The sequence below is a fragment of the Cryptomeria japonica genome, chromosome 10, assembly GCF_030272615.1.
Source record: "Cryptomeria japonica chromosome 10, Sugi_1.0, whole genome shotgun sequence".
In the NCBI taxonomy this organism is placed as follows: Eukaryota; Viridiplantae; Streptophyta; class Pinopsida; order Cupressales; family Cupressaceae; genus Cryptomeria; species Cryptomeria japonica.
The window spans coordinates 658582289-658606566 of record NC_081414.1 but is presented as its reverse complement, the minus strand read 5'-3'; the positions used below and the strand labels follow the sequence as shown (position 1 = coordinate 658606566).

The 24278-nt window shown below is 37.8% G+C and overlaps 1 protein-coding gene across 2 annotated transcripts; it reads left to right on the top strand.

Annotated features, from left to right (window-relative positions):
* Window positions 1-1826: 1826 nt before the first annotated feature.
* Window positions 1827-22059, top strand: LOC131073373 (photosynthetic NDH subunit of subcomplex B 4, chloroplastic). Of its 2 annotated transcripts, none has more exons than XM_058009793.2 (6): window positions 1827-2090; window positions 2174-2236; window positions 2421-2565; window positions 20937-20992; window positions 21205-21276; window positions 21552-22059. In XM_058009793.2, the coding sequence occupies exons 1-6, from the start codon at window positions 1998-2000 to the stop codon at window positions 21678-21680; spliced, it is 558 nt and encodes a 185-aa protein (XP_057865776.2). In that variant the 5' UTR covers window positions 1827-1997; the 3' UTR covers window positions 21681-22059. The 2 variants fall into 2 exon arrangements, with proteins under 2 accessions (XP_057865776.2, XP_057865777.2); XM_058009794.2 differs by having other exon boundaries at window positions 1830-2090; window positions 2180-2236.
* Window positions 22060-24278: the final 2219 nt, after the last annotated feature.

Here is a 24278-nt window from a genome sequence, read left to right as displayed (position 1 = left end):
GAATCAACAAAAGTGTCTTCAAATAAGCAAACAAAAGTCAAGCAAAACACACATAGAACGATTTATAAATCATATAGGAAACTAAGAAAAAAAACATTTGCTTGCTCATTTGTACATTCATTTATTTAGTTGTAATCATCATTTTTTCATTTAGTTATTTACTCAATTTGATAGCGAATTAGCTCACATTATTATTTGGGAAAACACAAAAATATAAATTAGTTGTTCATTTATTGAATTTGAAAAGGGTGCATTATTGTATTTAGCTTAACCATACTTATCCATTCCATTAGTTTATACTCATTCAAAATTCATAAAAAATGTGAACTCAACTCAAAAACCCTTTGCAAACAAGAAAACATGTAACAAGCAAACAAAGCAATCAAGTGAATCACAACTAATTAGATATGACAACTCAAACACAAAGCTTAAACTAGCACACTAAAATATGATATACCTATTTCTTCTCCCTCTCTCTCACTACTAAGCTGGGACATCTTGGGATTAAAGATGACAAGGTAGAGTCCATCTTAAATACATTTAGAACAACTCAATTAAATCTAGAAGTGATTGACTAAGAAAAACTCTAGGAGAAAGCTCTCATCTTGTAACAAATATAGGTAGAGAGTTCAATAGGCATAATCAAGAAAGTTGACCCTTCTCCAAGAGTTAATTGAAATAGAAAATCATTGGTTTGGTGCTTTTCTCATGAAGGCTCAATGAGTTTGACATAATCCATGGAAACAATGTGCTAAATCACATATGATTATCATTAGAACACCTCTCTAGAGGTTTCCTAGAGCACATCCCACATCACCGCCACCACACCACAAATCAACACTACCATCTGTTATTAAATACCCCTTCCTCTGGAAGAGAGTAATTAAGTAAACAACACAACTCCCTCACATATGTAGACATCATTGCCACTTTTAGGACAATCCTTTCTCATGAAGATGGCAGTCCTTAGACACCCCTCTCCCACTAGCTTTTGCCACATTAGTAAGAATGATCTATCTATACGTAGGTGAGAAGTGAGTAACACTTGTGCATCCAACTCATACATAGTTATGGGGATAAATTTTGGAGTAGCATAGTTCCTAGAAACGTTCCTTGATGCTTATGATGTTTAATTGGTTATTGAAAGTGTTTTAATGCTCAAATAAATATCTTTAAATACTAAGACATAATGAATTATCACACAAATGTGTACCAAATTGACTCTTAAAAATTAATGGAAGAGGGTGGAGTTGATAACTTAGAAATTTGGGTTACATTTGTATTATTCAAGGTCACTCTTACATGTCATGGGATTGGCATAAGATAGGAAATGCAAGATCTTGTGATCAAGAATGAATATGTGGAATATTCAGCTAATAAATGAGATGAATATATGAAGATATGAGAATATAGGATTAAGACAAAGCCAACTATATAAAAATGCATGCAAGTGAGAGTAAATGAAGATAGATAGGGATCGTACTCAATGTTACCATACAATCATATTAAACATTATCTCAAAATAAAACCAAAACTACACAAAAATTAACATAGATATACAAATCTTACCATTACAAATATATGGAGTACTTTTGATCTTGGTTGAAAAGTCTCTTTTCAAAAGCAATATAGACCTCTTGATCCAAAACAATTTAAAAATTAATTTTCAAATATAAAAATATATTTTGAATCCAAACCATGCAGGCTAAAAAAAATATCTGTCTACCCAAAAAAAATAAAATCAGCCAAAGAATCTAGCTATCAAGAAAAATATCATCTTTTTCATCATCTTTTTCATGCAAGCTAATCCAGTTTTATAACAATTTTAAACAACTTGAGAATGCTAAGAATAGAAGATTGAAGGAAGACCACCCTTTAATAACGGGACAATCACCTTATCTGGTTACCACGACATAATATCATCTACCCAGAATAATATCATCTACTAAACGTTTTCAGTAGAATAATATCATGCATTCGAAATAGCTACGGCAATAATGGCTACCGCTTCTGCAACTCTGGTCGGTAGTCCTATTCGTCCTCTTCGACACCACAGCGAGAAAACGCATTGTAAAATCTCTCACACATGGGTAACTAACTTTAACCAATTTTAAAACTCCCTGTTTTCCATTTTGATATGCAACTCATTGATCAATTCCTCAATTTTGTGAAGGCTCAGGTTCAATGCTACCAGGGATCGCGTTTCAGTACTTGTCACAGTCAAAATCAGGCTAAGGTTACAATTCTTTTTTCTTTTAATTTGAAATTCCATGCTAATTTTTGGATTTATTAGTGTATCAATTTGTTCAGAAGATTTTTTTTTATGGTTGTCCAATATTAGTTTTTCTTAATTTATATTGTCTCGATTTTAAGAGTTTATGTATCAGGTAATGACTGCAAATATCGGTGCTTTTACGTAGGTTGGAAGCAGCAGGCTAAGGGCAGGTTCATGGAGAATTCATGCTTTTCCAGATTTGTCTTGGTATAGCTTGGCAGTTGAGCAGCTGCCAGAGATAATAGAAAGGTCAAATTGGCATCTAGACGAAGAAGCTACTAAGAATGTTTGTAAGACCTTAAACTGTTTATCTTAAATTTGGTGTGAGATTTTTTTAGCTCAGAGTGGTATTCTCCTTTGCCTTCTCGGTTTGTTATTAGGTTTCAAATAATAATTGATATCTTTTCAATGAAAAATGGTTAATTGCATAATAAGAAACTTCCAAGGTGCCATAGAACCAATTGAAGGAAAATTGGAGTACTGAACAGGTTTCTTTAAGGGCTTGAGGAAGTAAGAGTGCTTGTAAGGTCTACCATATCAATGTTTCCAGCCTATTTGTTATGCGTAGCTTCCCAGGGCTTTCTTAAATTTGGGGTTCAGCAGCATTGTATCTTTTAGGGTATACCGAATCATTTTGAGGAAGGGGAATCATTTAGCTCAGTTTAGTGTATCTTCACGAAGTCTTCCCAACTATGTTGTGGAATAACTAGCTTTTAATAACAGTCCTTCCTGTATGCAGGAGCAGTTCTTTCAAGTAGAAAGTTGTATGGGCGATGTGCATTGACTGAATTAAGGAATTCGGAAATTAGACAGTTTAAAGCACATTTTTGTAACAGCCTTATCATTTTTTTGGGTCTTTTCCTTAGTGCTATTGCCACCCCTCCCTGGTGGATTGGATAAGCTACTAGAATGTATAACTAAGCGGCTTTACGCCCACTATGTCTTGAACTTGGGTCCTTTATGACACCGTCTTAAAGACATGCCGAATGGACCCAATTTTATAACCATCCCGCTTAACACATCCTATTTGAGCCTTATTTCTTGCTAAATCTTTCCTCTCCGACTAAGCTATTTGGATTTAGTTTTGCATGATAAATTCAAACAGTTTGTGTCCCATTCGTTTCTGCAGCACAATATATAGCTGGAAAGATACCAACTTTGAAATCTCTACCTTAGAAATATATAAAATGTTTTGAGTTTAAATTTGTGACTAGATTTTTTTGAGTTCAATGCTGAAATCTTGTGAATATTGGCATTAAACAGTGAAGTTAATATTTTGCTATATATAATTATGAATATGATCAAGTTTGAGATCAGAAAATAGTGCTCCTGAAATGCAAAATTGCATCATTGGGTACTATTAGTAGTGTCTTTTTAAGATCTAAGACATGAAATTTGACAGCGATAACTACTTTAGTACAGTGATCGCTAAGGACCTGCAGTTTGCCCCTAAAGATATCTATATCTCATAATTATAGGATGAAGAGAGTGTTGTCTTACATGATCGAGATCCAAATTTTTAGAGTTCATAGAACCATAGAATTTAGCTGATGTTATGAGCAATCATAATAAAATATTATTTGGTTTATTAGACTTCACAAGTACTGTGTTGGCTTAAGATTTGCCCAATAGCCAGTGAACTAGATCAATCCTAAGCATGTCATTTGTCCTTAGAATAATTTTGTCGGTAGAATAATTTAGCTGATGTTATGAGCAATCATAATAAAATATTATTTGGTTTATTAGAATTCACAAGTACTGTGTTGGCTTAAGATTTGCCCAATAGCCAGTGAACTAGATCAATCTCAAGCATGTCGTTTGTCCTCAGAATAATTTTGTTGGTGTAAATAAATATTCATCATGGATGTTATTACACTTTACTTAAGTTATCTTAGGATAATGCATCTCTTCGTAGTTTGGATATGAGACACTTAGGGAAGTGTGCACATAGGGATATAGCTTGTAGGAGAAATTCCACCTTTTGTGGTCTTATTTTGCCGTTACACTCCACATTCGGTGGGTCATCCACCTCTTGTTGAATATTATATTATTTCTCCTACCCACCCCTAGTATTTCTTACCTGCCCTTGTTTCTCATTGAGCCACATGTCATGATTGTGTGCTCGTATATCCATATGGCCTTGCCTATATAAGCAGACTCGTATTCATTGTATTGGTTAATCCAGTTGATCATTTGTATATTGATGAGAATACAGTTTGTTCTTGTCATTCTATTGTCTCTCTTTATGCTTTTCATTGTGCCCTTGATCTTGGAAAAATCTCACATGGTATCAGAGCTATTGGGGCTTCATTGATTGGTTTTGGGAGACATCTTGGAAGGCTTCTATTTTTGGATCTGAGGGATTGCGCGTTTTGGAGGCATCCTAGAGCGTTTTTGACCTCGCCATTGTGTCTGGGAGGCCGTTTCCATAAAAACCGAGTATAAACTCGACCTATTTTGGCGAAAGTCGAATTTTGGGTGTGGAGGAATTTTTTGCCCAATTCGGGCAGTATGGTACGGAATTTTCGGATTTTTTTTTTTTTTTCTGAAAATTTTTCCAGTTTGAAATTTTTTTGAAAAAAAAGATATTAAAAAGAGGGGCATTTTTTTTGAAAAAAAAAAATAAAAAAAATTTGTTTGGGGGTTTGTAGTGTTGGTGTTGGAAATAAGCCACACCCGGACCGATGATGGACTGGTCCAAGAGGGGCTAGTAGCTCAGTGGTAGAGCACTCCAGCAGCATATGGAAGGTCCTAGGTTCGAGTCCTAGCTGGTCCATGTCTCAACATGGTATCAGAGCCAAGTCCAGGCTAGGAGCCCCAAGCACACGAGAGGTGTGGCTTAAGGGGGGGTGTTGGTGTTGGAAATAAGCCACACTCGGACTGGCGATGGACTGGTCCAAGAGGGGCCAGTAGCTCAGTGGTAGAGCACTCCAGCAGCGTATGGAAGGTCCTAGGTTCGAGTCCTAGCTGGTCCATGTCTCAACACGTAGACCCCCCTGCCCCGTCGTACTGCAGTGCTTGCAGGTTTGCCGCCGTCCTTCCGTAGCGGTCTCCGTGCAACCCTTTCGCCATCAGTCACTGCACAATCGCCGACAGCAGTCTTGCCACCGCCGACAGCAGCCCGGCCCCTCCGGCAGCCGCTCGGCCGCAGCCCCGACGCCAACACCTCCCGAGACCGCGTGCAACAGCGCCGCGCGACCTGTCGGCCCTCCGAGCACCGCTACCTCGGCGATCGCACCATCGCCAGCCCTCTGGCCCCGGCATCTCCCGCGGGCCCCTCCGGCCCGCTGCCTTCCGCCGGCCCTCCGATCGCCGCCACCTCAACAATCGGGCCCACCTCCGCCTGCCATCTTAGCAGTCAGTCCACCGCTTGCCACGTCACCCGCAGGCCCAGTCAGCTGCCACGTCAACATTTTCTGCCTAGTCAGCAGCACAAAATTTTAGACCCCTCTCCGTTGAGTAATTTGAATTTTTGGGTCAACTTTAGAGGCTCATAACTTACTCAATTTTGCTCCTTTTTGGGTGCAATTTTTTTTTTATTTGGGCCAATTTTTCATGCTCTTGGCAGTGGTGTGGTTATTTTCTGATTTTGGTGCATAGGTTTTTCGAAATTTTCGGATTCTCTCAGCTGTACTTGTCCAATCCTCGATTTTGCAACTTCAAAGGCTTCGTTTGAGCTCATACGACCTCCTTTTCAGGTGTCAATTTTTTTGAAAGTACATTTTTTTGTCTACTTTCATAATCTATGATCAGTTTCAGAGATTTTGAGTGGATATTGTACTTTCAGATATTGGTCTTTTTTGGCCTACTTGGTACTTGTAATTTGCTTGGATCTTAGTTTAGATCTCATGCATTATTAGTTTGAGTCTCCCTTGGCCTCATTGAGGTAGTTGTAAAGTTGAAATTAGAAGTCCACTTTGCCATTTTTTGCAAGTGGCCCATTGTACACACACTAAATATAAAGTGTCAAATCATCATTTGGGGGGGGGTTCTTTGATTGAGTGAATGTGGGGGGGTGTCTTGTGTGATTGTGCCTCTCTTTCCTTGTCCTCTTTCATTTTTGTTGCAATGAGTCCTCATAAATTTCCACCTTTAACTCCACATAATTATGCATCATGGAAAATTAAAGTATAAAGCAAATTAATGGAAAATGGTCTCACGCATTACATAGATGGAACAATAGCAGCATCATCTGATCCTAAGGCTGATCCTAATGCTCAGTTAGAATGGCTCACTAAGAATTGCATGGCTCTTGGAACTTTGCGTAAGTATGTATCAGATGACCTCATTTTTCACATTGAGAAGTGTACTACAATCAAAGAGGCTTGGGATATGGTTTAGAAATTGCATGGTCAAGTTGATGACATCAGAGGTTACAAGATTGACAATGAGCTCACCAACTTGGATCCCAAGATTTTTGATACAATCCAAGATTATGTCACCAAAGCAAATGAGCTAAGAGCAAAGCTTAGGGATTGTGGAATTGACAAAAAGGATGCTCAGTTGATATTCAACTTGTTGGACAAGCTTGCACTAGAATATGCAGCATTTGTTTCAAGCTTCCAAACTCATGGTTTGACAGTGGGGACTTCCTACATTATGCCTTCATTTGATGCTTTCAGAGAAATGTTGATATTGGAACAATCTAAGTTGTTGAACATGGGGCTTCTCAAGTCTTCAAAGTCCAAGGTTTTGGTGGCTAATCAAGGGAGTCAAGGCAAAGATTCCAACAAGAAGAAGAAGCAATCTAAGTCAAAGCCACAGCAGGAAAAAGGGCAATCATTCTCTCCACCACAAGGCGATTTTTCATCCTCTTCCAAGAAGGGGACTCCACCTAAGAAGGATAAACCAACTTGTGCTTATTGCAAGAAGTATGGTCATGATGAGCATCGATGCCACACAAGCAAGCTGACGAGTTGACAAATCTTCTTTAGAAAAACAACATCAACTTGCCATCTGCCTATACAAAGACGGATTTATCTCCTTCCTCTTCCTCATAGTCTAAGGGAAAAGGGCAAGCATTTGTGGCTACAACAGGTTCTTCACAGCAGTGGATATTTGACTCGGGTGCCTCTTATCACATGGGTTCTACAAAGGAGCAGTTTTCTTCATTGGAGCCATCAAAGGTACCTCACATTTACATAGGTGATGATACACAAGTTGAGGTTGAAGGGAAAGGTTCAGTTGACATGGATGATGGAACATTTGAGAATGTTCTCTATGTTCCTAACTTGTCTACCAACCTTCTCTCTATCTACCAAATCACTCACTATGGGAATGGGAAAAAGGTTGAGTTTACACCTGATTCAGTTGTGGTAAAGGAACTTGATGATGATGCCTTGGTAGCAGTGGGACAAGTCAATGACAACTCAAGGCCTTATTCATTCTCCCACTTTGTGCCAAGTTCTCCTTCTAGGGCCTTGCTTACTCATTCAAATTCAGAATTTAAGCTATGGCATGAGTGGTTTGGTCACCTCAACTACCGCTATCTTCAGCAACTTAGCACTAAAGACACGGTCATAGGTCTACCTCGAATCAGTTTTTTAGAGGTGTATGTTCAGGTAGTTCCATGGGCAAGCATCTCGTGGAGAAGTTTGATAAGGGGAAAGCTTGGAGAGCTTTGGAAGTTCTTCAACTTGTTCATAACGATGTAGCAGGTCCATTTCCAGCACCTTCATATAGTAAGGCCTGCTATGTCCTCACCTTCATTGATGACTACTCCCACTTCACTTGGGTCTACTTTCTTATTCATAAGAGTGAAGTATTTGACAGATTTTAGGACTTCAAGACTCGTGTGCAGAAGCAATTCGGGAAAGTGGTCAAGATTCTTCGTACAGATAATGGAAGGGAATATGTGAACAAAAGACTTGAGGATTTTGTACTTTTGAGGGGATTGATCTTCAGCATTCTGTTGCATACACTCCACAACAGAACGAAGTTGCAAAGCGCAAGAATAGAACTCTCAAAGAAATGGCTAGCTGTATGATACATGCAAGTTCTCTTGATCTCGCCTTTTGGGTAGAGGCTATCAGTTGTGCCACACACATCCAAAATCGGGTTCCTCACAAAGCTTTACAAGGTATTACTCCTTTTGAGGCTTGGGCTGGTAGGAAACCGATTGTGAGACATTTCAGAGTCTTTGGGTGTCCAGCATGGGCTTGCATACCTTCGCAGAAACGCAAGGCATTGGAACCTCAGAGTAGGCCTTGTATTTTTGTTGGATATCCTGAGGGTGTTAAGGCATATAGATTGATGGATCCTGAGACACATGAGGTGTTTATTGAGAGGAGTGTTCATTTTGAGGAAAGCTCTCCTAGCTTAGCCTCTCTACCTCCTCCACCTTCCTCCATTGTGGATAGTGATGCTAGTGATTCACATGATGAGACTCCTTCAACTCCGACTCGCAGGGTTACACCTCCGCAGGGTCCACTTGCAATTGAGGAGCCTCGTTCTCCACCTCCACCTCCACCTAGACCTTGTTGGGCTCGACAGACACTTGAGTCAATAGGTTCTCTTGTTGGGGATCCTTCAAATACACGAAGGACTCGATCACAGCATCAGGACCTTCCACATGCATTCATTGCTACCGCTTCCGATCCACAGACATTTTGGGAAGCTTCAGGGGTTCCTGAGTGGGACCACGCTATGGAGGAAGAGTATAGTTCCTTGATGAGGAACAACACATGGGAGTTAGTCCCTCTCCTTAAGGGAAGAAAGATGGTTCGATGTAAGTGGATCTATCAGACCAAGTTTGCAGCGGATGGTAGTGTGGATAAGTATAAGGCTCGGCTTGTTGCGAAAGGTTTCTCTCAGGTTCCAGGTGTTGATTATACTGAGACCTTTGCACCCATAGCCAAGATGAACTCCATTGGCTTGACACTTGCTATTGCTGCAGCTCATGGTTGGGCTGTACATCAGATGGATGTGAAGAGTGCTTTTCTTCATGGGGAGCTTGATGAGGAGATTTATATGGAGCAGCCACAGGGTTTCATCCAGGATTCTTCCTTGGTTTGTAGACTAAGGAAATCTCTCTATGGCCTTAAGTAGGCCCCTAGGGCTTGGTATGCCAAGATGGATTCCTTTCTTCTCTTAGCAGGGTTCACCAGGTGTCATTCCGATCCGAATGTCTACATTTTGCGACATGATGACTCACACTTGATACTTGTGCTCTATGTGGATGATTTGATCATTACATGGAGCACCGCATCCATCATTAGCAGTGTCAAATCTGCTTTGCATGACAGATTTGCTATGACTGACTTTGGTCTTTTGCACTACTTTCTTGGGATAGAGATTTCACAGTCATCTTCCGATATCACTCTTTCGCAACCCAAGTATGCTCTTGATCTTCTTGCATGCTTTCATATGGCTGATTGTAAGCCTGCACCGACTCCCTTTCTTTCAGGAGTCAAGCTTGAGGCTCGATGTTCTTCTCCACCAGTTGATGCCACATTGTATCGTTAGCTTGTGGGTAGTCTCATTTACTTGACTCACACATGCCCTGATATTTCATTTGCAGTTGGCATGGTTTCCTGCTTCATGCAGGAACCACATGAGCTTCATTGGAAAGCCGCTGCCAAACGCATCCTTCATTACATCTAGGGTACACATCACTATGGGATTCACTATGCAACAAGCATAGGACTTCGCTTGGTTGGTTACACAGATTCCGATTGGGCTGGCGATCTTGATGATCGTAAGTCTACTTCAGGTTACACCTTTCACCTTGGTTCGGGCCCCATTTGTTGGCAGAGCAAGAAGCAACATGCTATTGCTCTCTCTTCGACTGAGGTTAAGTATCGAGGAGCTGTTAACGCAACGACTGAGACCATTTGGCTTTAGCAAATTCTCACAGAGTTTGGGTTCACCATTCCACGACCGACAGTTCTACATTGCGACAATCAGAGTGCTATTGCCATCTCGAAGAACCCGGTCCAACATCAGTGGACCAAACACATCGAGATCCATATGCACTACATTCGAGAGTTGATTTAGGAGCAGGTCATTGATTTGCAGTATTGTCCTACATCGAGCAGGTTGCCAACATATTCACCAAACCTTTCACCGAGAGTAAGTTCCAGCAGTTGCGAGCTCTCTTGGGGGTGCGGGATATCTCATTAGGGGGGGTCAACTGACTTCTCCTTCCTCTCTTATGGGGGGGACTTTTTCCTCTTTGAAGTTTTGTCCTTCTTCTTTGAGAGTCTTTTGTACATTCATGTCTCTTTTGGGGGGGAATTTTTCCCCACTAGGTTTTCTCCCTTTCTCCGTTTGTGAGAGATTGCATTGCATAGTTTTGCTTGCATTTGCATATTGTACATGGGTACCTATCATGGCCTTGTAGCCGGGACCCATTTTGCATTGTTGACTTGAGTCTTCATTCCCCTAAGTTGCACTTAAGGGGGGGTGTTGGTGTAAATAAATATTCATCATGGATATTATTACACTTAAGTTAACTTAGGATAATGCATCTCTTCGTAGTTTGGATATGAGACACTTCGGGAAGTGTGCACATAGGGATATAGCTTGTAGGAGAAATTTCACCTTTTGTGGTCTTATTTTGCTGTTACACTCCACATTCGGTGGGTCATCCATCTCTTGTGGAATATTATATTATTTCTCCTACCTACCCCTAGTATTTCTTACCTACCCTTGTTTCTCATTGAGCAACATGTCATGATTGTGTGCTCGTATATCCATATGGCCTTGCCTATATAAGCAGACTCATATTCATTGTATTGGTTAATCCAGTTGATCATTTGTATATTGATGAGAATACAGTTTGTTCTTGTCATTCTATTGTCTCTCTTTATGCTTTTCATTGTGCCCTTGATCTTGGCAAAATATCACAAATTTTTACACATATTTTTGTGAAGTGCTTAACTCATTAGTACAATTTGAATGCTATGTTAAAAGGGACTCTTTGATACACAAAGAAGAGGAAATGCAGGATCGCGACATAAAGCGCGAAACGAAGCACGAAGAAGAGCGCCATCACCAGACAACAAGCTGAAGTCCACCACTGAGACCAAAGACCGAAGAACATTCAGAATGCTACCAAATTATGCATTCTCAGAAAAAATGCACAGCTGAATTTAATTCCAGAAATTTAGTTTTAAAAACTGAAATTGTTTATTGTAAAGAACTGCCTGTGGATCCCGCTTTAGATATTTTGACACAGGTCAGTTGTGGACAGCTATCTCCAACTACCGAATAGACCCAAATTGAAGCCAAACAGTTGTCGGTAGTTGAGATAGTGGTTGGGTGGATAACTGAGAATTGAATGGGCATGGGTTAAAGCTGCCATGCTTCTGGAAGGCAGACTGCAGCCCTTGGATGCAGTTAAGCCTAGCATTTGGTTCGATTTGTAAAATCTATAAAAGGCAAAGGCCTTTCTCTTGTAAAGGTTAGATAGTTAGACTCTAGTTAGACTGTTAGAATATAGTTAGATTTTTAGACAATTAGAATAGGCTAGATTGTAAAAGGTTAAATTTTAGTAGTAGCATAGAGATGTTGCAGAAATTGTTGTAATAGTAGCTGGAATCAATATATGAATATTGAAGAATGGTGTTTATTGTCTTTGTTTTCTGTTGTTTGCATGGTTTCTTTCAGCATTTAGATAGATCTTTCTTTTAGGTGTGCAGGTATTTGATGGATTCAGGCTCATACCATTGAGGATATACTGATTGTATGTTCTTGTGTATGGTTAGTCTAGGCCTTTAATTGCGTTTAGTTCAATTGCAGGTGTCCGTTTGAGCTACGCCAGAATTGGGTGCTTAGCCATGCTCCTGCAGTCTGAAAATCTTCCAAGTCCCTTGAAGATTGCACCGTTCCTGCGAGGTTGTGAGTCATTTTGGCCAAGCAGGGATTGGTTATGTTGAATCCGTCTACCTACATACCAACCTGGCTAATTTTAGGTTTCTTAAACCCTTCCCTTTTGATTTTATTTCATAGTCCGAGAATCGTAGCAAACCAACTTGTTGCAAAACGTAAGTCCCCTTGTGCTCCCAGCAAGACACATCGACTGTTGAGCCATCCCGTAGTCAAGAACTGACATTTAGAACCTTGAGGTTGTCCCCTTTGATCAATTAAAAACAGCATTAGGGCTTCCTTAAACAAGAGAGGATAGGATACTCAGCGAGTAACATTCTATTCTGCGTTGGCTGGATAGAGTTGCAGCGAGGTGACTTTAGACACATCAACATGACCCTAAACACCGTATGCTTTCACCTTTCCCTTTCTCAGATCTGATTGATTAGAAAGTGGTAAGGAATTTGCATTGCATCTTATTTTCAGTTGAAGATATTTCCACAAAAAAAATGAGGGGTGTATGTTACATGAGATTCCTTCCAAGTGAGGAGCATTTTTCCACATGACCCCAAATTTACTACATATTAATATAGTGTTTTCATAGACATGCAAGGTGTACAACACCTAATCCTAACATATGCATATGTGGTCCACAAGTAGTTAAAAATTCTTTCTAGAGGTATTCATGATTAGGTTCTCACTAAAAGTAATATCAAAATGGTTTTATGTATGGTTTGTGTTTTAAATGGCCAAGGATTCTAGATGACATACTATGGAATTTAAACAAGCTCATAATTCAAGATTTTCTAATGGGAGATGGAATTTGTCATCTTCAGGTAAGAAATGAATCCATTTTGTGCAGAAAAGGGTTGGCTATACAATGTTCATATTTTGTTAGATCTATGGGAGAGGGGCAATACAAACATATTTTGTATGTTTTCTTACCCCTTTGTTTTAAAAAGTCAATTGATAACAAGGATTCAGTTGAAGAGAAAAATATCAACTTTATGTTCTTTAATCCTTGGGCACATGTTTTCAAAGTTTCTAAACATTGGAGTGAATCATTGTTCAATTGAAGAATGATGTTTCCTCATTTTTCCTCTTAGTATTTTTGTTTCGGCCAGAGGAAGAATGTCTATAGAGAGATTGTTATGGGTATTAGGTCCAACAATTGAAGCCTTGTCTTTGGAGCAAGTTCCAGTCATGATTACTCTCATACATTATTGTGGATACAAGAAACTTGATTATTATATACGATCAATGGTTGTGGTAAAAATATTAGCCTTGTCTTTGGAGCAAGTTTTAGTCACAACTATTCTTGTCCATTATTGTAGATACAAGAAGCTTGGTTATCATATCAATTAGTAATTGTAGGCCTAGTTCACACAGTGCACAAAGGAATAAGCCTATCCACAGCCAAGGACTATTATCCCTCTATTCTTTTGAATCTGATTTGTAACATTTAATTTTTTAACTAATAATATGCCTGTTGGTCCTTAGAGCCACAAATGTCAAGTATGGTCTAATGCAGGTTAATTCATCTCTAACCTTGATTGTCTTGATTTAGCCGTAGCACATATTATGAGATATTATAATCTCATTTTATAAAAATTCTTTTGCATTGCCATCTAGTGGGTTTTTTTAAACAAAAATGAATTGATGTCCTCTCTTAACCTCAAACTACAGGAGAGAGAATTTTTATCACCGACCATTCTTCCTGTCCTTGTGACACAAAAATCTTGAAGAAGTAGAGGGCTAGTTTGCAATCCACCTACTCAGCCGTTACAAATGGAATGCCATGCTCATATATCATCTGAACCCTCAAATTGAGAAGAGCATCGATAACCATATTTATTTTGGGAATCTCAATAGGGACTGCTTTCAATTCCTGCTGATATCCTTAGGAATCAGGTCTAATAATTTAAGGGTGCAAGTGTAACCAACTCTACCATAGCCTTTCTGCTCAATAATGAGAGGGGAAGTTACATTCCCTGAGAGAACTTAATGGTCCACACACTGTCTTTATTCAAGATAGACTAATGGACTTACAAACATCCTTGATCATAGGGGACCCAGTTTTTTTGTTCTTGACATTAAGCAAGCCTACAAAACAAAATCACAATTACCCCAGCACTAACTTTCATGAATAATAATGATATTTTGCATCTAAGATTCATTTGTTCACGCAATTCTAATAAAAATTGATGTTTCTTTGACATAACATGGTTATTACATAATAATCAGTAAGGATCAGCTACTTTGTACCTTAAGCATATGATACAAAAGAAGAATACTTAATATAAAGTGAGCTGAAATAGAAGCAAACCGTGATATAAAAAATATACATCGAAACATTTAAACTTCAATGCTTGTTTGCTATGTGTACAATAAGAGAAATTAGAATTGCAATGTTTGAGTGAGCTTCCAGTTGGGCATGTCATATCGTTTGATGTTGTGAATTTCCTTAGGTAAATGTAGAAGTACTCACATGATGTGCTGATTTTGGTACAATACCTTCCTCTGTCCAATGTTACATATTTGATTTAGATACCATGTTTAGTTTGTATGCCTTATGATACCAATCTATTAATGTTTATGTGAACAATCTCATAGGTGAAGGTGGCCCTTCTTAATACCTTTCAAGCATTTGACCTAGTGTTCTTTGTTGTTGATGAATTTCTATTTTCCATGAGTTTAATATTCACTTTGGTTCTTTCTTAAAACCCTTTGTCCTCAATGAGCATCAATTCTATTGGAAATGGTTCATGGATCATTTGTAGCTTTTTCAATATATTATATTATAATTCTACAAATTATTTGTATATTTTCACAGAGTTTTTATTTTGAGAAATTGTAGGGGATTGTATGTTGTTTATTCAATATCTACGTCACAGTTACAAGCCTCAGTAGGACTTGACCAAACTTAACAACTCTTAGATCAAGTAGACCAAACCAAGGACTAGGGACTTGTGACCTAAGCAATGAGTTTGGTCATACTTGCTAGACTCGACGAGTCTTGAATGGTAAACTTGACCAGGTCTATGAAAAATAGGAAAAAAAGGCATAAAATAATTGAAATGCTTAAATATAAAAATATGAAAGTCAAGTGTTTTTTGAAGGGTTTGGAGGATGGTTAAAAAAGTGAAATTATGGAAAAATGGCATGTGCCGTGATTGTTTGTGTGGCATCAAAGGCTTTAATAGGTTTGGTGGTGAGGGCTATGCTACTTGGCCTTGCCTTATATTGCAATGAACCCCACGAGGTGTACTACCTAGACCCTGCCCCATATTGTGACAAACCTCACAAGGGTCATTGCCCGTTGGTACCATTGCCCCTATATCCCTACAAGGGGTGCTACCCCTGATCCCATTGGGGGTGCTACTCGCAAATCTTTTCTCTAATTTAAAAAAATGAAACTTTTTTTGTGTCATGTTGGATGGAAGAGCAACATTTTTTTGAAATTTTTCCAATTAAATACCTAGTAATTAAATTACATTTATACTTGTAGTTTGCTAAGCCAAACCCTATCCTATGTAATGCTCCGTAGCAACATTTGCAATTGTGTCTGAGATACAATCTCATAAATCCACTTAGAGCTAGTAATGCTAGGTTGAGGGGTACAAGCTCCTTTGTACCATATTCATGAGTCCATATTGTGTTTTTCATTTTTGATGCCATGATATAATAATCCGTGAGTTTTGTATACCTTAAGCACTTGACAATATTTATATTTTTAAAAATGATGTTTCCTACAGTTAAACTTTGATTTTATACCCATGTGACCAATGCATATTTGTATATGTGATCAAATAGCTTCTATTTGATTAGTTTATTGTGTCTTTATGTTTATGTAATGTCTCCTTTTTGTAAATACCCTAGTTTTGCCCTAAATCACAATTTCCAAGTAAAACAATACATGGAATAGAGTTAGTGATATCATTTACTTGGTTGAGATCCCACAACATGTTAGGAAATTATTGAAACATAATTCATAAAATAGATTTTCCCTGTTAGAAACATTATTTTAAATCAAAAGCATAGATCTTTCCTACTAGGGTTAGGAACATTTACTTAATCATAAGATATATAGATATGAAATTCAACCATAGGAGAGTTAGGATAAGAGAGCATATTAGGGTGCCTTAAATGATCCTCTACCCAAGCCCAAGAGTGAATATACCATCCCCATTGGCCATCATGTGGCTCTTTGCCATCCATATGAGGGGGTGTACCTAGTGAAGAATCCTATAGCTGTTTCCCCTCTTCTTGTCATCCTTATTTTCCTCCCATGATTGGAGTTCTTTAATTCAATGGTCAACCATGGTAGAGGTTTGGGGAAATTACAATAGGGTGTTCGGAACGCCCTTCCCTTCTAAGCCCAAGGACAGGGCACTCCTTGCACCCCCTTGGCCTCATGGGACTATCTGTCACCACCATGAGGTGGCGTGTTTAGAAGAGGACCTCATAATTGTTCCCCCTCCCTATATTCCCTTATTATCCCTAGCATGTTTGATTGCAGCACTTAAACAAACATATAAAGAATTACACATTGTTGCCTATATTTTATATATTTTAAGAGATCACATAATAATACCATATTCCTAGATTGCATACACTTTATTCATAAGCAAGTAATTATAGATAAGATCCATTATGCTGTCTACCATAAGAGTTAATACTTCATACCAAATCACAGTTATAAGATAAAACCTTTGTATGCCTAAATCTGGCTATCTATGTCAGATCTGATCCTCTTTGATGTCTTCATTTGGAGTTTAATATTGGAACTTATATCTTCTCATTGGCGGACAAAAAGGTATGTCTATTTGCAAAAGGGATGTCCTTTGGCTTTGTGTTCCTAACTCTTAACTAACCATTAGTGGATCGCACCACTTGGGAGATTAATCCACAGCTTAAATTAATAACCTTATCCGATCCTTATTATTTTCAGCCCACTCCTTATTATTTTCAGCCCACTTTATTTCTGGTTGGAATCGCTGCCTCAAGGAAATCGTTGGTCTCTTAATCTAATGTGTCCCTTGGAAATTGTTTGTTTAGTGATCTGTTAAGGTATGCAAGTTTGCCAATTAGGGAAAGGAATTCTTTTATGTGGAGGTCGGCCTAGATAGTAGAAAATTGGGAAGTCTTATGGATAAGGCAATTTTCTGCTGATAGACACACAGCTAATTTTTATTATATTATTTTCTTTTTAGAATAGTGTGAGAAGGTCTTACAGCGGGGGCATGACAGTTTATTTAGTGGAGGGTGCAAGGTAATAGTTTTAACTCGTTAAGAAATATTTAATATTTCATGGTTTTTTAAATTTGTTGAGTCTTGGTTGAGTTTGAGTTTGTGTCAAAAAACAACTTGCTGTGTCTAAGCCAAGTCTGAATCTTGCAACTGTGATCTACATACTTTGGGAGGATTTAGTTGAGTGTGGTTGTACTTTTTTTTGAAATCTTTCACAGATTATTAGTGTATTTAATGCTATGCTAATTTCAGTTTATGCACACTAATTCATTAACTTATAGTGAATAACAACCAATATTTTGGTGTCTTCTTGTGAATAATTATATTTTTGGGTTGAATTCTTCTATCTTCTCACCAAATTTAGATGATTTGGGATTTGAGGCTAGTCTAAATATAGTTTTTCTTCTGATTATGCTCATTTCATGTTTATTTTATACATTTATTTTATTGGACTTATTATAATGAATGAGAGCACCTTGTTATTGCATGAGAACCATAAAAATTGAAATTTACTTTCCAAAGACATTGTTTTTCTCTCATGTGATCTCAACATATCCAATGTAATTTGGTTTATGCTTTTATCAAATTATCAAGTTTTGGGCGGTCTCTCATATGCTGAAAGTTTATTGAGTTAAAGATTCTTGAAGAAGTACTTTTAGAATTTCTAAGGAAATTGGAGTTCTTGGCACACATAGTGTTCTTGGGATAGCCATGTTGAACACTTCCAGATGCTAAGAGGGGGTGGGGCGGAGGAGGTGAATCAGCACATATTAAAACTAAATCAATTTAACCAATCAATTATCATTCATTTTGTTTACCACATGTGCAGAAGTAAAGAACTGAAAAACATAATAGCAATCACACATGAACACCAAGATTTTACGTGGAAAACCCAATGAGGGAAAAACCATGGTGAGAACTATCTCACCATATGAAAAAAAAGGTTACAATGTTTTAGGCTCAAGACCAAGGAGCTCACTGCCCTTGATGTGGACTTGCAAGATTGAGGCACACAACCTCAAGGCAAGATACAGAAAAGACTTGCGGACACTAAAGATCGTTTCTTCAGGGCGAGATACATTATATTTGAAAGAGATGCATCAATATGATTGAACTGCAAGCAAATGTGTTGATTACAGTTCACAGTTAAAACACATATGAAACTGCCTTCATTATTGCTCTATCGTACTTGCGAACCTTTGCACAACTTCACATTCACTTTGCACAACACACACAACTCATGCATACATCTCCAAAATGCTTTCATCCCTTATATACCATTTGCAATCAAAGTAACATCAATTAGGTTGGCCTAATTAGATGTAATGTGTTGGATCAAAACAGTTTACCCAAAAACAATCTTCAAGGCAATGTAGAAGGCAAAGTGAAATGTGTGAGGCATCAAACCATGTCGGGACACCTTCCAAATCATTTCAAAACAACTCCTATAATTCTGCACGCTACTACATGGACCAAAACATCATAGGTCGGTTCCAAGTGATAAAATAGTTAAGACACACCAACTCAACTTACTCAAATTACAATGCGAACCACCAAAAACACTTGCGGATGCTCAACATAGCATCACTTGATATCAACAAATCCAAATCATCAAACCACATCATCAAAATACCTGAAGGCAGAGAAATGCAACACATTCTTGTACACTGTCACTGTACAAACCTGAACTCAAATCGACCTAACTCCAATTGTAGACCAAATGAGAATCTGAAAACTGGAATATATCATGCATTTGCATCCACCAACATCATACCCCGACCACAAGAACTCATGAAATATATGCATCATAATGTGGACCAAAATTTGAACGAACTCTAACAGATTGTTCATTGGAACAGTCACACTTAACCAACACCAACTACGAACTACTAAGATCATCTTTGAAGCTCCAAAAAAGCTATATTACAGCTTGATATACCATCTTAGGTGACCGCTATCAATCTCCAACATGACCACTGAACTAATCTATTGTTACTGCACTACTCTAGACCACATCCGGACCAAGGATATCACCAAGTTACATATCTAGATCAACAAGTTTGACATCAATGACAACACAAGCTCATATTTGCAACAGGCCATAATGAAGACTTTGAAGAAATAGGAATCTACAATATTTTTTGTTTTACAAGTCATGCAACATGGAATGAATTTTGACATTTGGGTGACTCTATCCACCTCTAATAGAATTTGTTTGTTATGCTTAGATGTATTAAGTATATTGGTTCAAAGTTAGCAAAGATGGTTTCCCATTTTTTATTGTTTGGAGGTAGTAGCATGAAGATTTCTAATTGGTGGATTTCTTGTACTATTGTTATTTAGTATCACAAGTGCTTACATATTTTTATATATCTCTTCCCACTAAGTGTGTTTTTTTGGATAAGGATGTATAAAAAGCTAAGAATATAGAGAGGGAAGAAATTCTCTACAAAAAAGGAAACACAAGGATAGAGAGGGAAGGAAAGCAAGGAAACACAAGGATAGAGAGGGAAGAAATTCTCTACAAAAAAGGAGGTAGAGAGGGAGGGAACTGGGATTTGAGGATTCGGAATCAAAGATCATTTATCTGTGATAATCATTTTTTAAAGATAAAAAAAGGATTGTCATTTCTAAAGTAAATTAATCTCAAATTGATTCTTTTGGAAAGGCCAATGTTAGAAAGCCAATTGATAGACTAGGTATTTTATGAAGATAACTCCTATAAGCTTTTGGTATCCAACCACCGAAGAATATTCTCTAGTCCCTTGTGACACCATCCAATAGAATCCTCCCCCATAGATTATGGTATTCAAAAATCAAGAAGAATTCTATTCATACCTTATTTAGTCTTAGTCTCCTCCCCCTGGAGTAGCCAAAAGTACTGTTTCCTTACAATAACATCTTGTGATAGAAATTCCACGCAGTAAGTCTTACCTTTGCAGTTCTTGGCACATGCTTCATCCTTAACTGGGATGGGTTACCTCTGGGGAATTCCTGATGCTTCACCCTTGTGAGCATCATTTTGATCCAATAAATGCTTAAGTGGAACTTTCATACTCATGAGAGATGGGTGGGAGATGAGTTGTAAACCACTACTCATAAAATATGGGTTAATGAGTTCTACTCAAAAACTATGCAGTTCAATCCTAATAAAATATCACATGTTTCCAGAGAGCTTAATCTCATGAGTCATTACAAACCCATCAGTTATAACTTGTTTGTTTTCCTTTACCAAAACATCATGCTCTTCATAAATCAGCTTTGGGAGCAACAGTTTTGAGCCTGTTATTGATCATCTTTAAGTTGATCTTGTACAACTATATCACAGAGGGAGATAGGCCTAAAATCTTTAGAATCATAATTGAGGTAATGTTTATTTGTTTCGATGCTCACTGCAATAATGTAAAGTGTTTGTATATGCATTACTTGTGGTTGGATGCAAACTAATTGATGCTATTATATTCTTTTATTCTTCTATGAAATTTCTTAGTCTTTCTGACAGTAACGTGTAAACCAATTTTAATTCCTTTTATTTTATGATTATTGATAAGTTGCTTTCATTGTATCACCTTTGTCACTAAACATATCACTTTTATGTTTACAGATACTTTTTATATATGTTTCACCATCTGGGGATGCTGTGTTTTTGGATCTATGAAAGTAAGTTGACTTGAATGAGGCTCTTCTTTGTTGGAAACATTTGCACTAGCACTATATTTAGTTTTTTGTTTCTGTTACAGAGCATGGATGAATCCATTTCATTCCCAACCTACATATGAATCACCATGTTCATCATAATGAATTTACGTATATTCAAGTCTTTGTTAATTTGTGAATTTTGAGAAAATAACAAATAAGGATATTTTGTGTAGGACCCATTTTATGATGGTGATCCATACCGAAAAGATGGTGGAGATGGATCTCAAAACTGGATGTATGAGAAGGTGAGGAATACAATTTAAGTCTTGCATCTGTTCTATAATGGATATAATTTGAAACATTCTATAAGTCAGAAAGCTGTTGTACTATCATCGTAATCTCTTGACAGATTGATTATTTGGATGTTGACCTTTAGTCCTTCTGGTCTGTGGAATCAAAAAAATTATAAGCATATGTGCATATTTATACATACACACACATATATACATATACTCAAGGAGTATAACACTATTTCTATATATATATATATAACATCAGTGTAGCTATGATCAAATTGCAGGAAGAACAGGATGAAGCATCAGCAAGGGAGGAACTTTTGAGAGAGGAGTTAATTCAGGAAATAGAAAGGAAAGTTGGAGGGCTGAGCAAGCTTGAAGAAGCAGAGAAAAAGGAGAAGGAACCAGTCTAACTGGCATGCCATAGTCAGTAATTGTAAAAGAAACATTTTTTCATCTCTGCCAGCTGATCATTGTATATTTCTATGCATCTGTTGATGCACTATAGTTTGAAATGGATGCTTACCATTGCATCCAATGATCCTATGGTTCGAGGATACATCATACCACAGAAGGATCACAAATCTAAGAGACCTGGTTATGGCCTGTAAAAAATCCACCAGTATTATTGCTCAAGAATATAAAAAAGACAGCAATGGTGTATGCTAATGATCAGCCATGGCATAGGAACAAACGCAAAACTGTACACTGTTAGTAATTTGAATACTAAGCATCTTAGTTATTGGATATTGCCAACTTATGTCAAAATGGGTGAGGCACGGTTGTAAGGGTTATGCATGATCTTTTCTATTCTTCTTTGTTGGTCATTTACCAATAGTCTTTGCTCTTCACAACTGCTTTTTGGCCCACTTAACTAATAATATGCCTTTTGGAAAAAATTACCTTTTTATCTAAATTTATGATAATTCCGCTTGCAGGGATCACCCCCTAACGAATTGTGTTACATGTATATTATGAATATAGATGCTTTATATATCTGATAGTCTGGTCTTTTTAACTGTATCAGAGATAGATCTTCATCTGACAGTACAAATCTGTAGCTTGAAGATAAATCCAATCAATATATCTGTTCAGTTGGTTCTCTAGTTGGTTGGTTCACTCATCAGTGTTTGGTGGTGTTCTGTGTTTGGAAAGTTGGCTCAGTGTTGGGAATCATTTCTGGGAATGAAAATACTTTCTGAATCATTCAGTGTTCAGTGTTGGAAATATAATTTCTGTTGGCTACTACCCATCTATGCCAAATAAAAAGGTTGGATTGGTAAATGGCTTGGTTCAGTGGGAGTATTTCAATGACTAATTAGTTTCTGTGGTAGGTTCAATGCCTACCATGTTGGAATTCCATACTGCATTGGAAGGGAAGAATGGTTCAGGGGGGTGAGGAAGGGGAGGAAGCAGAAGATTTTCCTCGATCTTTCAATCAAGAACTTCAGGGTTCTCAATTTTTAATGATTTGTTGCATTCACACCTTGGCCTCCTTTGTTGTGAGAGGCAATTATGACTTCATGGAAATTCATTAGTCTGATCAACTATTATACTCATCGATTGTGTCTATTGAATGGAAATTGAACTCATCATGTCCACAAGTAACAATTCACTGCATTGATACTTTAATATGGGAACTTCACATCATCAGCAATTCATTATATAACATTCTAATCCCTTACGAGGGATCTAGGGGACAGATTGGAAACTTCGGTATACAAGATGGTGACATGATGAATTTAGAAAAGCGAAAAAGTAAAATGGCTACTTCTGGAACTCTTAAAACTCTCGTTTCACTATATTTATGATAAAGAAATGGTTTTTTCTTCTAGAATATGATATGATGAAGTTAAAAAATCTTAATGTGTTGAGCAACTGAATAGAATAGAAATTGCTGGTTATAGAATAGTTTTTCTTGTATATTGCCTCTTCAAGATACTTAAAGACATATCTTAAGTTCGAGGATACACTTACTCCCATAAAGTTCTACAAGATGGTGAAATTTATTGTAACGTGTTCAGGTTGCAACTAATGCGATAAAAGAAACTATAAGTCAAGTTGGGTTGTCAGAAAAAAATTGAAATTGCGAACTTTTATGGGTGTGTGCATGAGAATAAAATAAGGCGACTCAGCCTATTGAATGAAGCAAGGGAGGGCTTGTATGGGAATTGCTTATGAGGAGATTCTTGTTCTTAAAGGACTAATAATGATATGCGCATGCTTAAAACCTTATAGTTGATGGGGAGGTATTATGGCTGATATATATTGGTAAATCAAACTACTTGAATGCTAAAGCAGCTTAATTTACATAATATGCTATATTTTATTCTATATTGAAAACTATACTTAAAAATGGGGGAGATCGCAAGCATAGCGCAAGCGGTGATTGCAGCCTTGGACGGGAACTCCTCTGCTGAAACTAGGCACTCTGCTTCCGTTTTTCTCGATTCCGGAGCGAATTTCTGATCAACTCATTGAAGCCAACTTGGGAGGCCTGATTTGAGCGAACTTGGAAGACATTTTAACCAGGTTTTGAAGTAGATTGTGGGCGAAATTATCAGCGGCCTTGGTGCGAATTGTAGCAGACATTGAAGCAACCTTACTATCAGACCTAGAGTGAGTTGTAGCAGGCATTTAAGGAGATTTTGTCCTAGCATTAAAGAACGAATTGCAATAGATTGAAGCCACTTTCCATCATCATTCAAGGAACAACAGGCTGAGAGGGGACAATTTGCACCTACTTCTGCCCGATGCTGCCTTCCTTTGCCCTCTGCAACATCGTTCAATTTATTTCTCGACTACAGATCTTAGATCTGAGTTAATTTTTCGCATAAACAGAGTGTGGGAATCGGAAGGGCAACCTTGGCATTCAGATCGATTACAATACTTCTGTGAATCTAGCTGAGTCAGTAGATCCCAATAGTCTAGCACCATCTTTAGGAGATACAGTCATCTTGACACTGTGAAGTAACAGATTAGGACAACAAATACTCCATCCATTGCAGATT

What these genes read in the sequence shown, in the direction of transcription:
- LOC131073373 (XM_058009793.2), top strand. Translation starts at nt 1,998, where the DNA reads ATGGCTACCGCTTCTGCAACTCTGGTCGGTAGTCCTATTCGTCCTCTT. An exon ending in GTAAAATCTCTCACACATGG is followed by an intron (nt 2,091 to 2,173) that starts GTAACTAACTTT and finishes AATTTTGTGAAG; the next exon opens with GCTCAGGTTCAATGCTACCA. An exon ending in GTGTTTTTGGATCTATGAAA is followed by an intron (nt 20,993 to 21,204) that starts GTAAGTTGACTT and finishes TATTTTGTGTAG; the next exon opens with GACCCATTTTATGATGGTGA.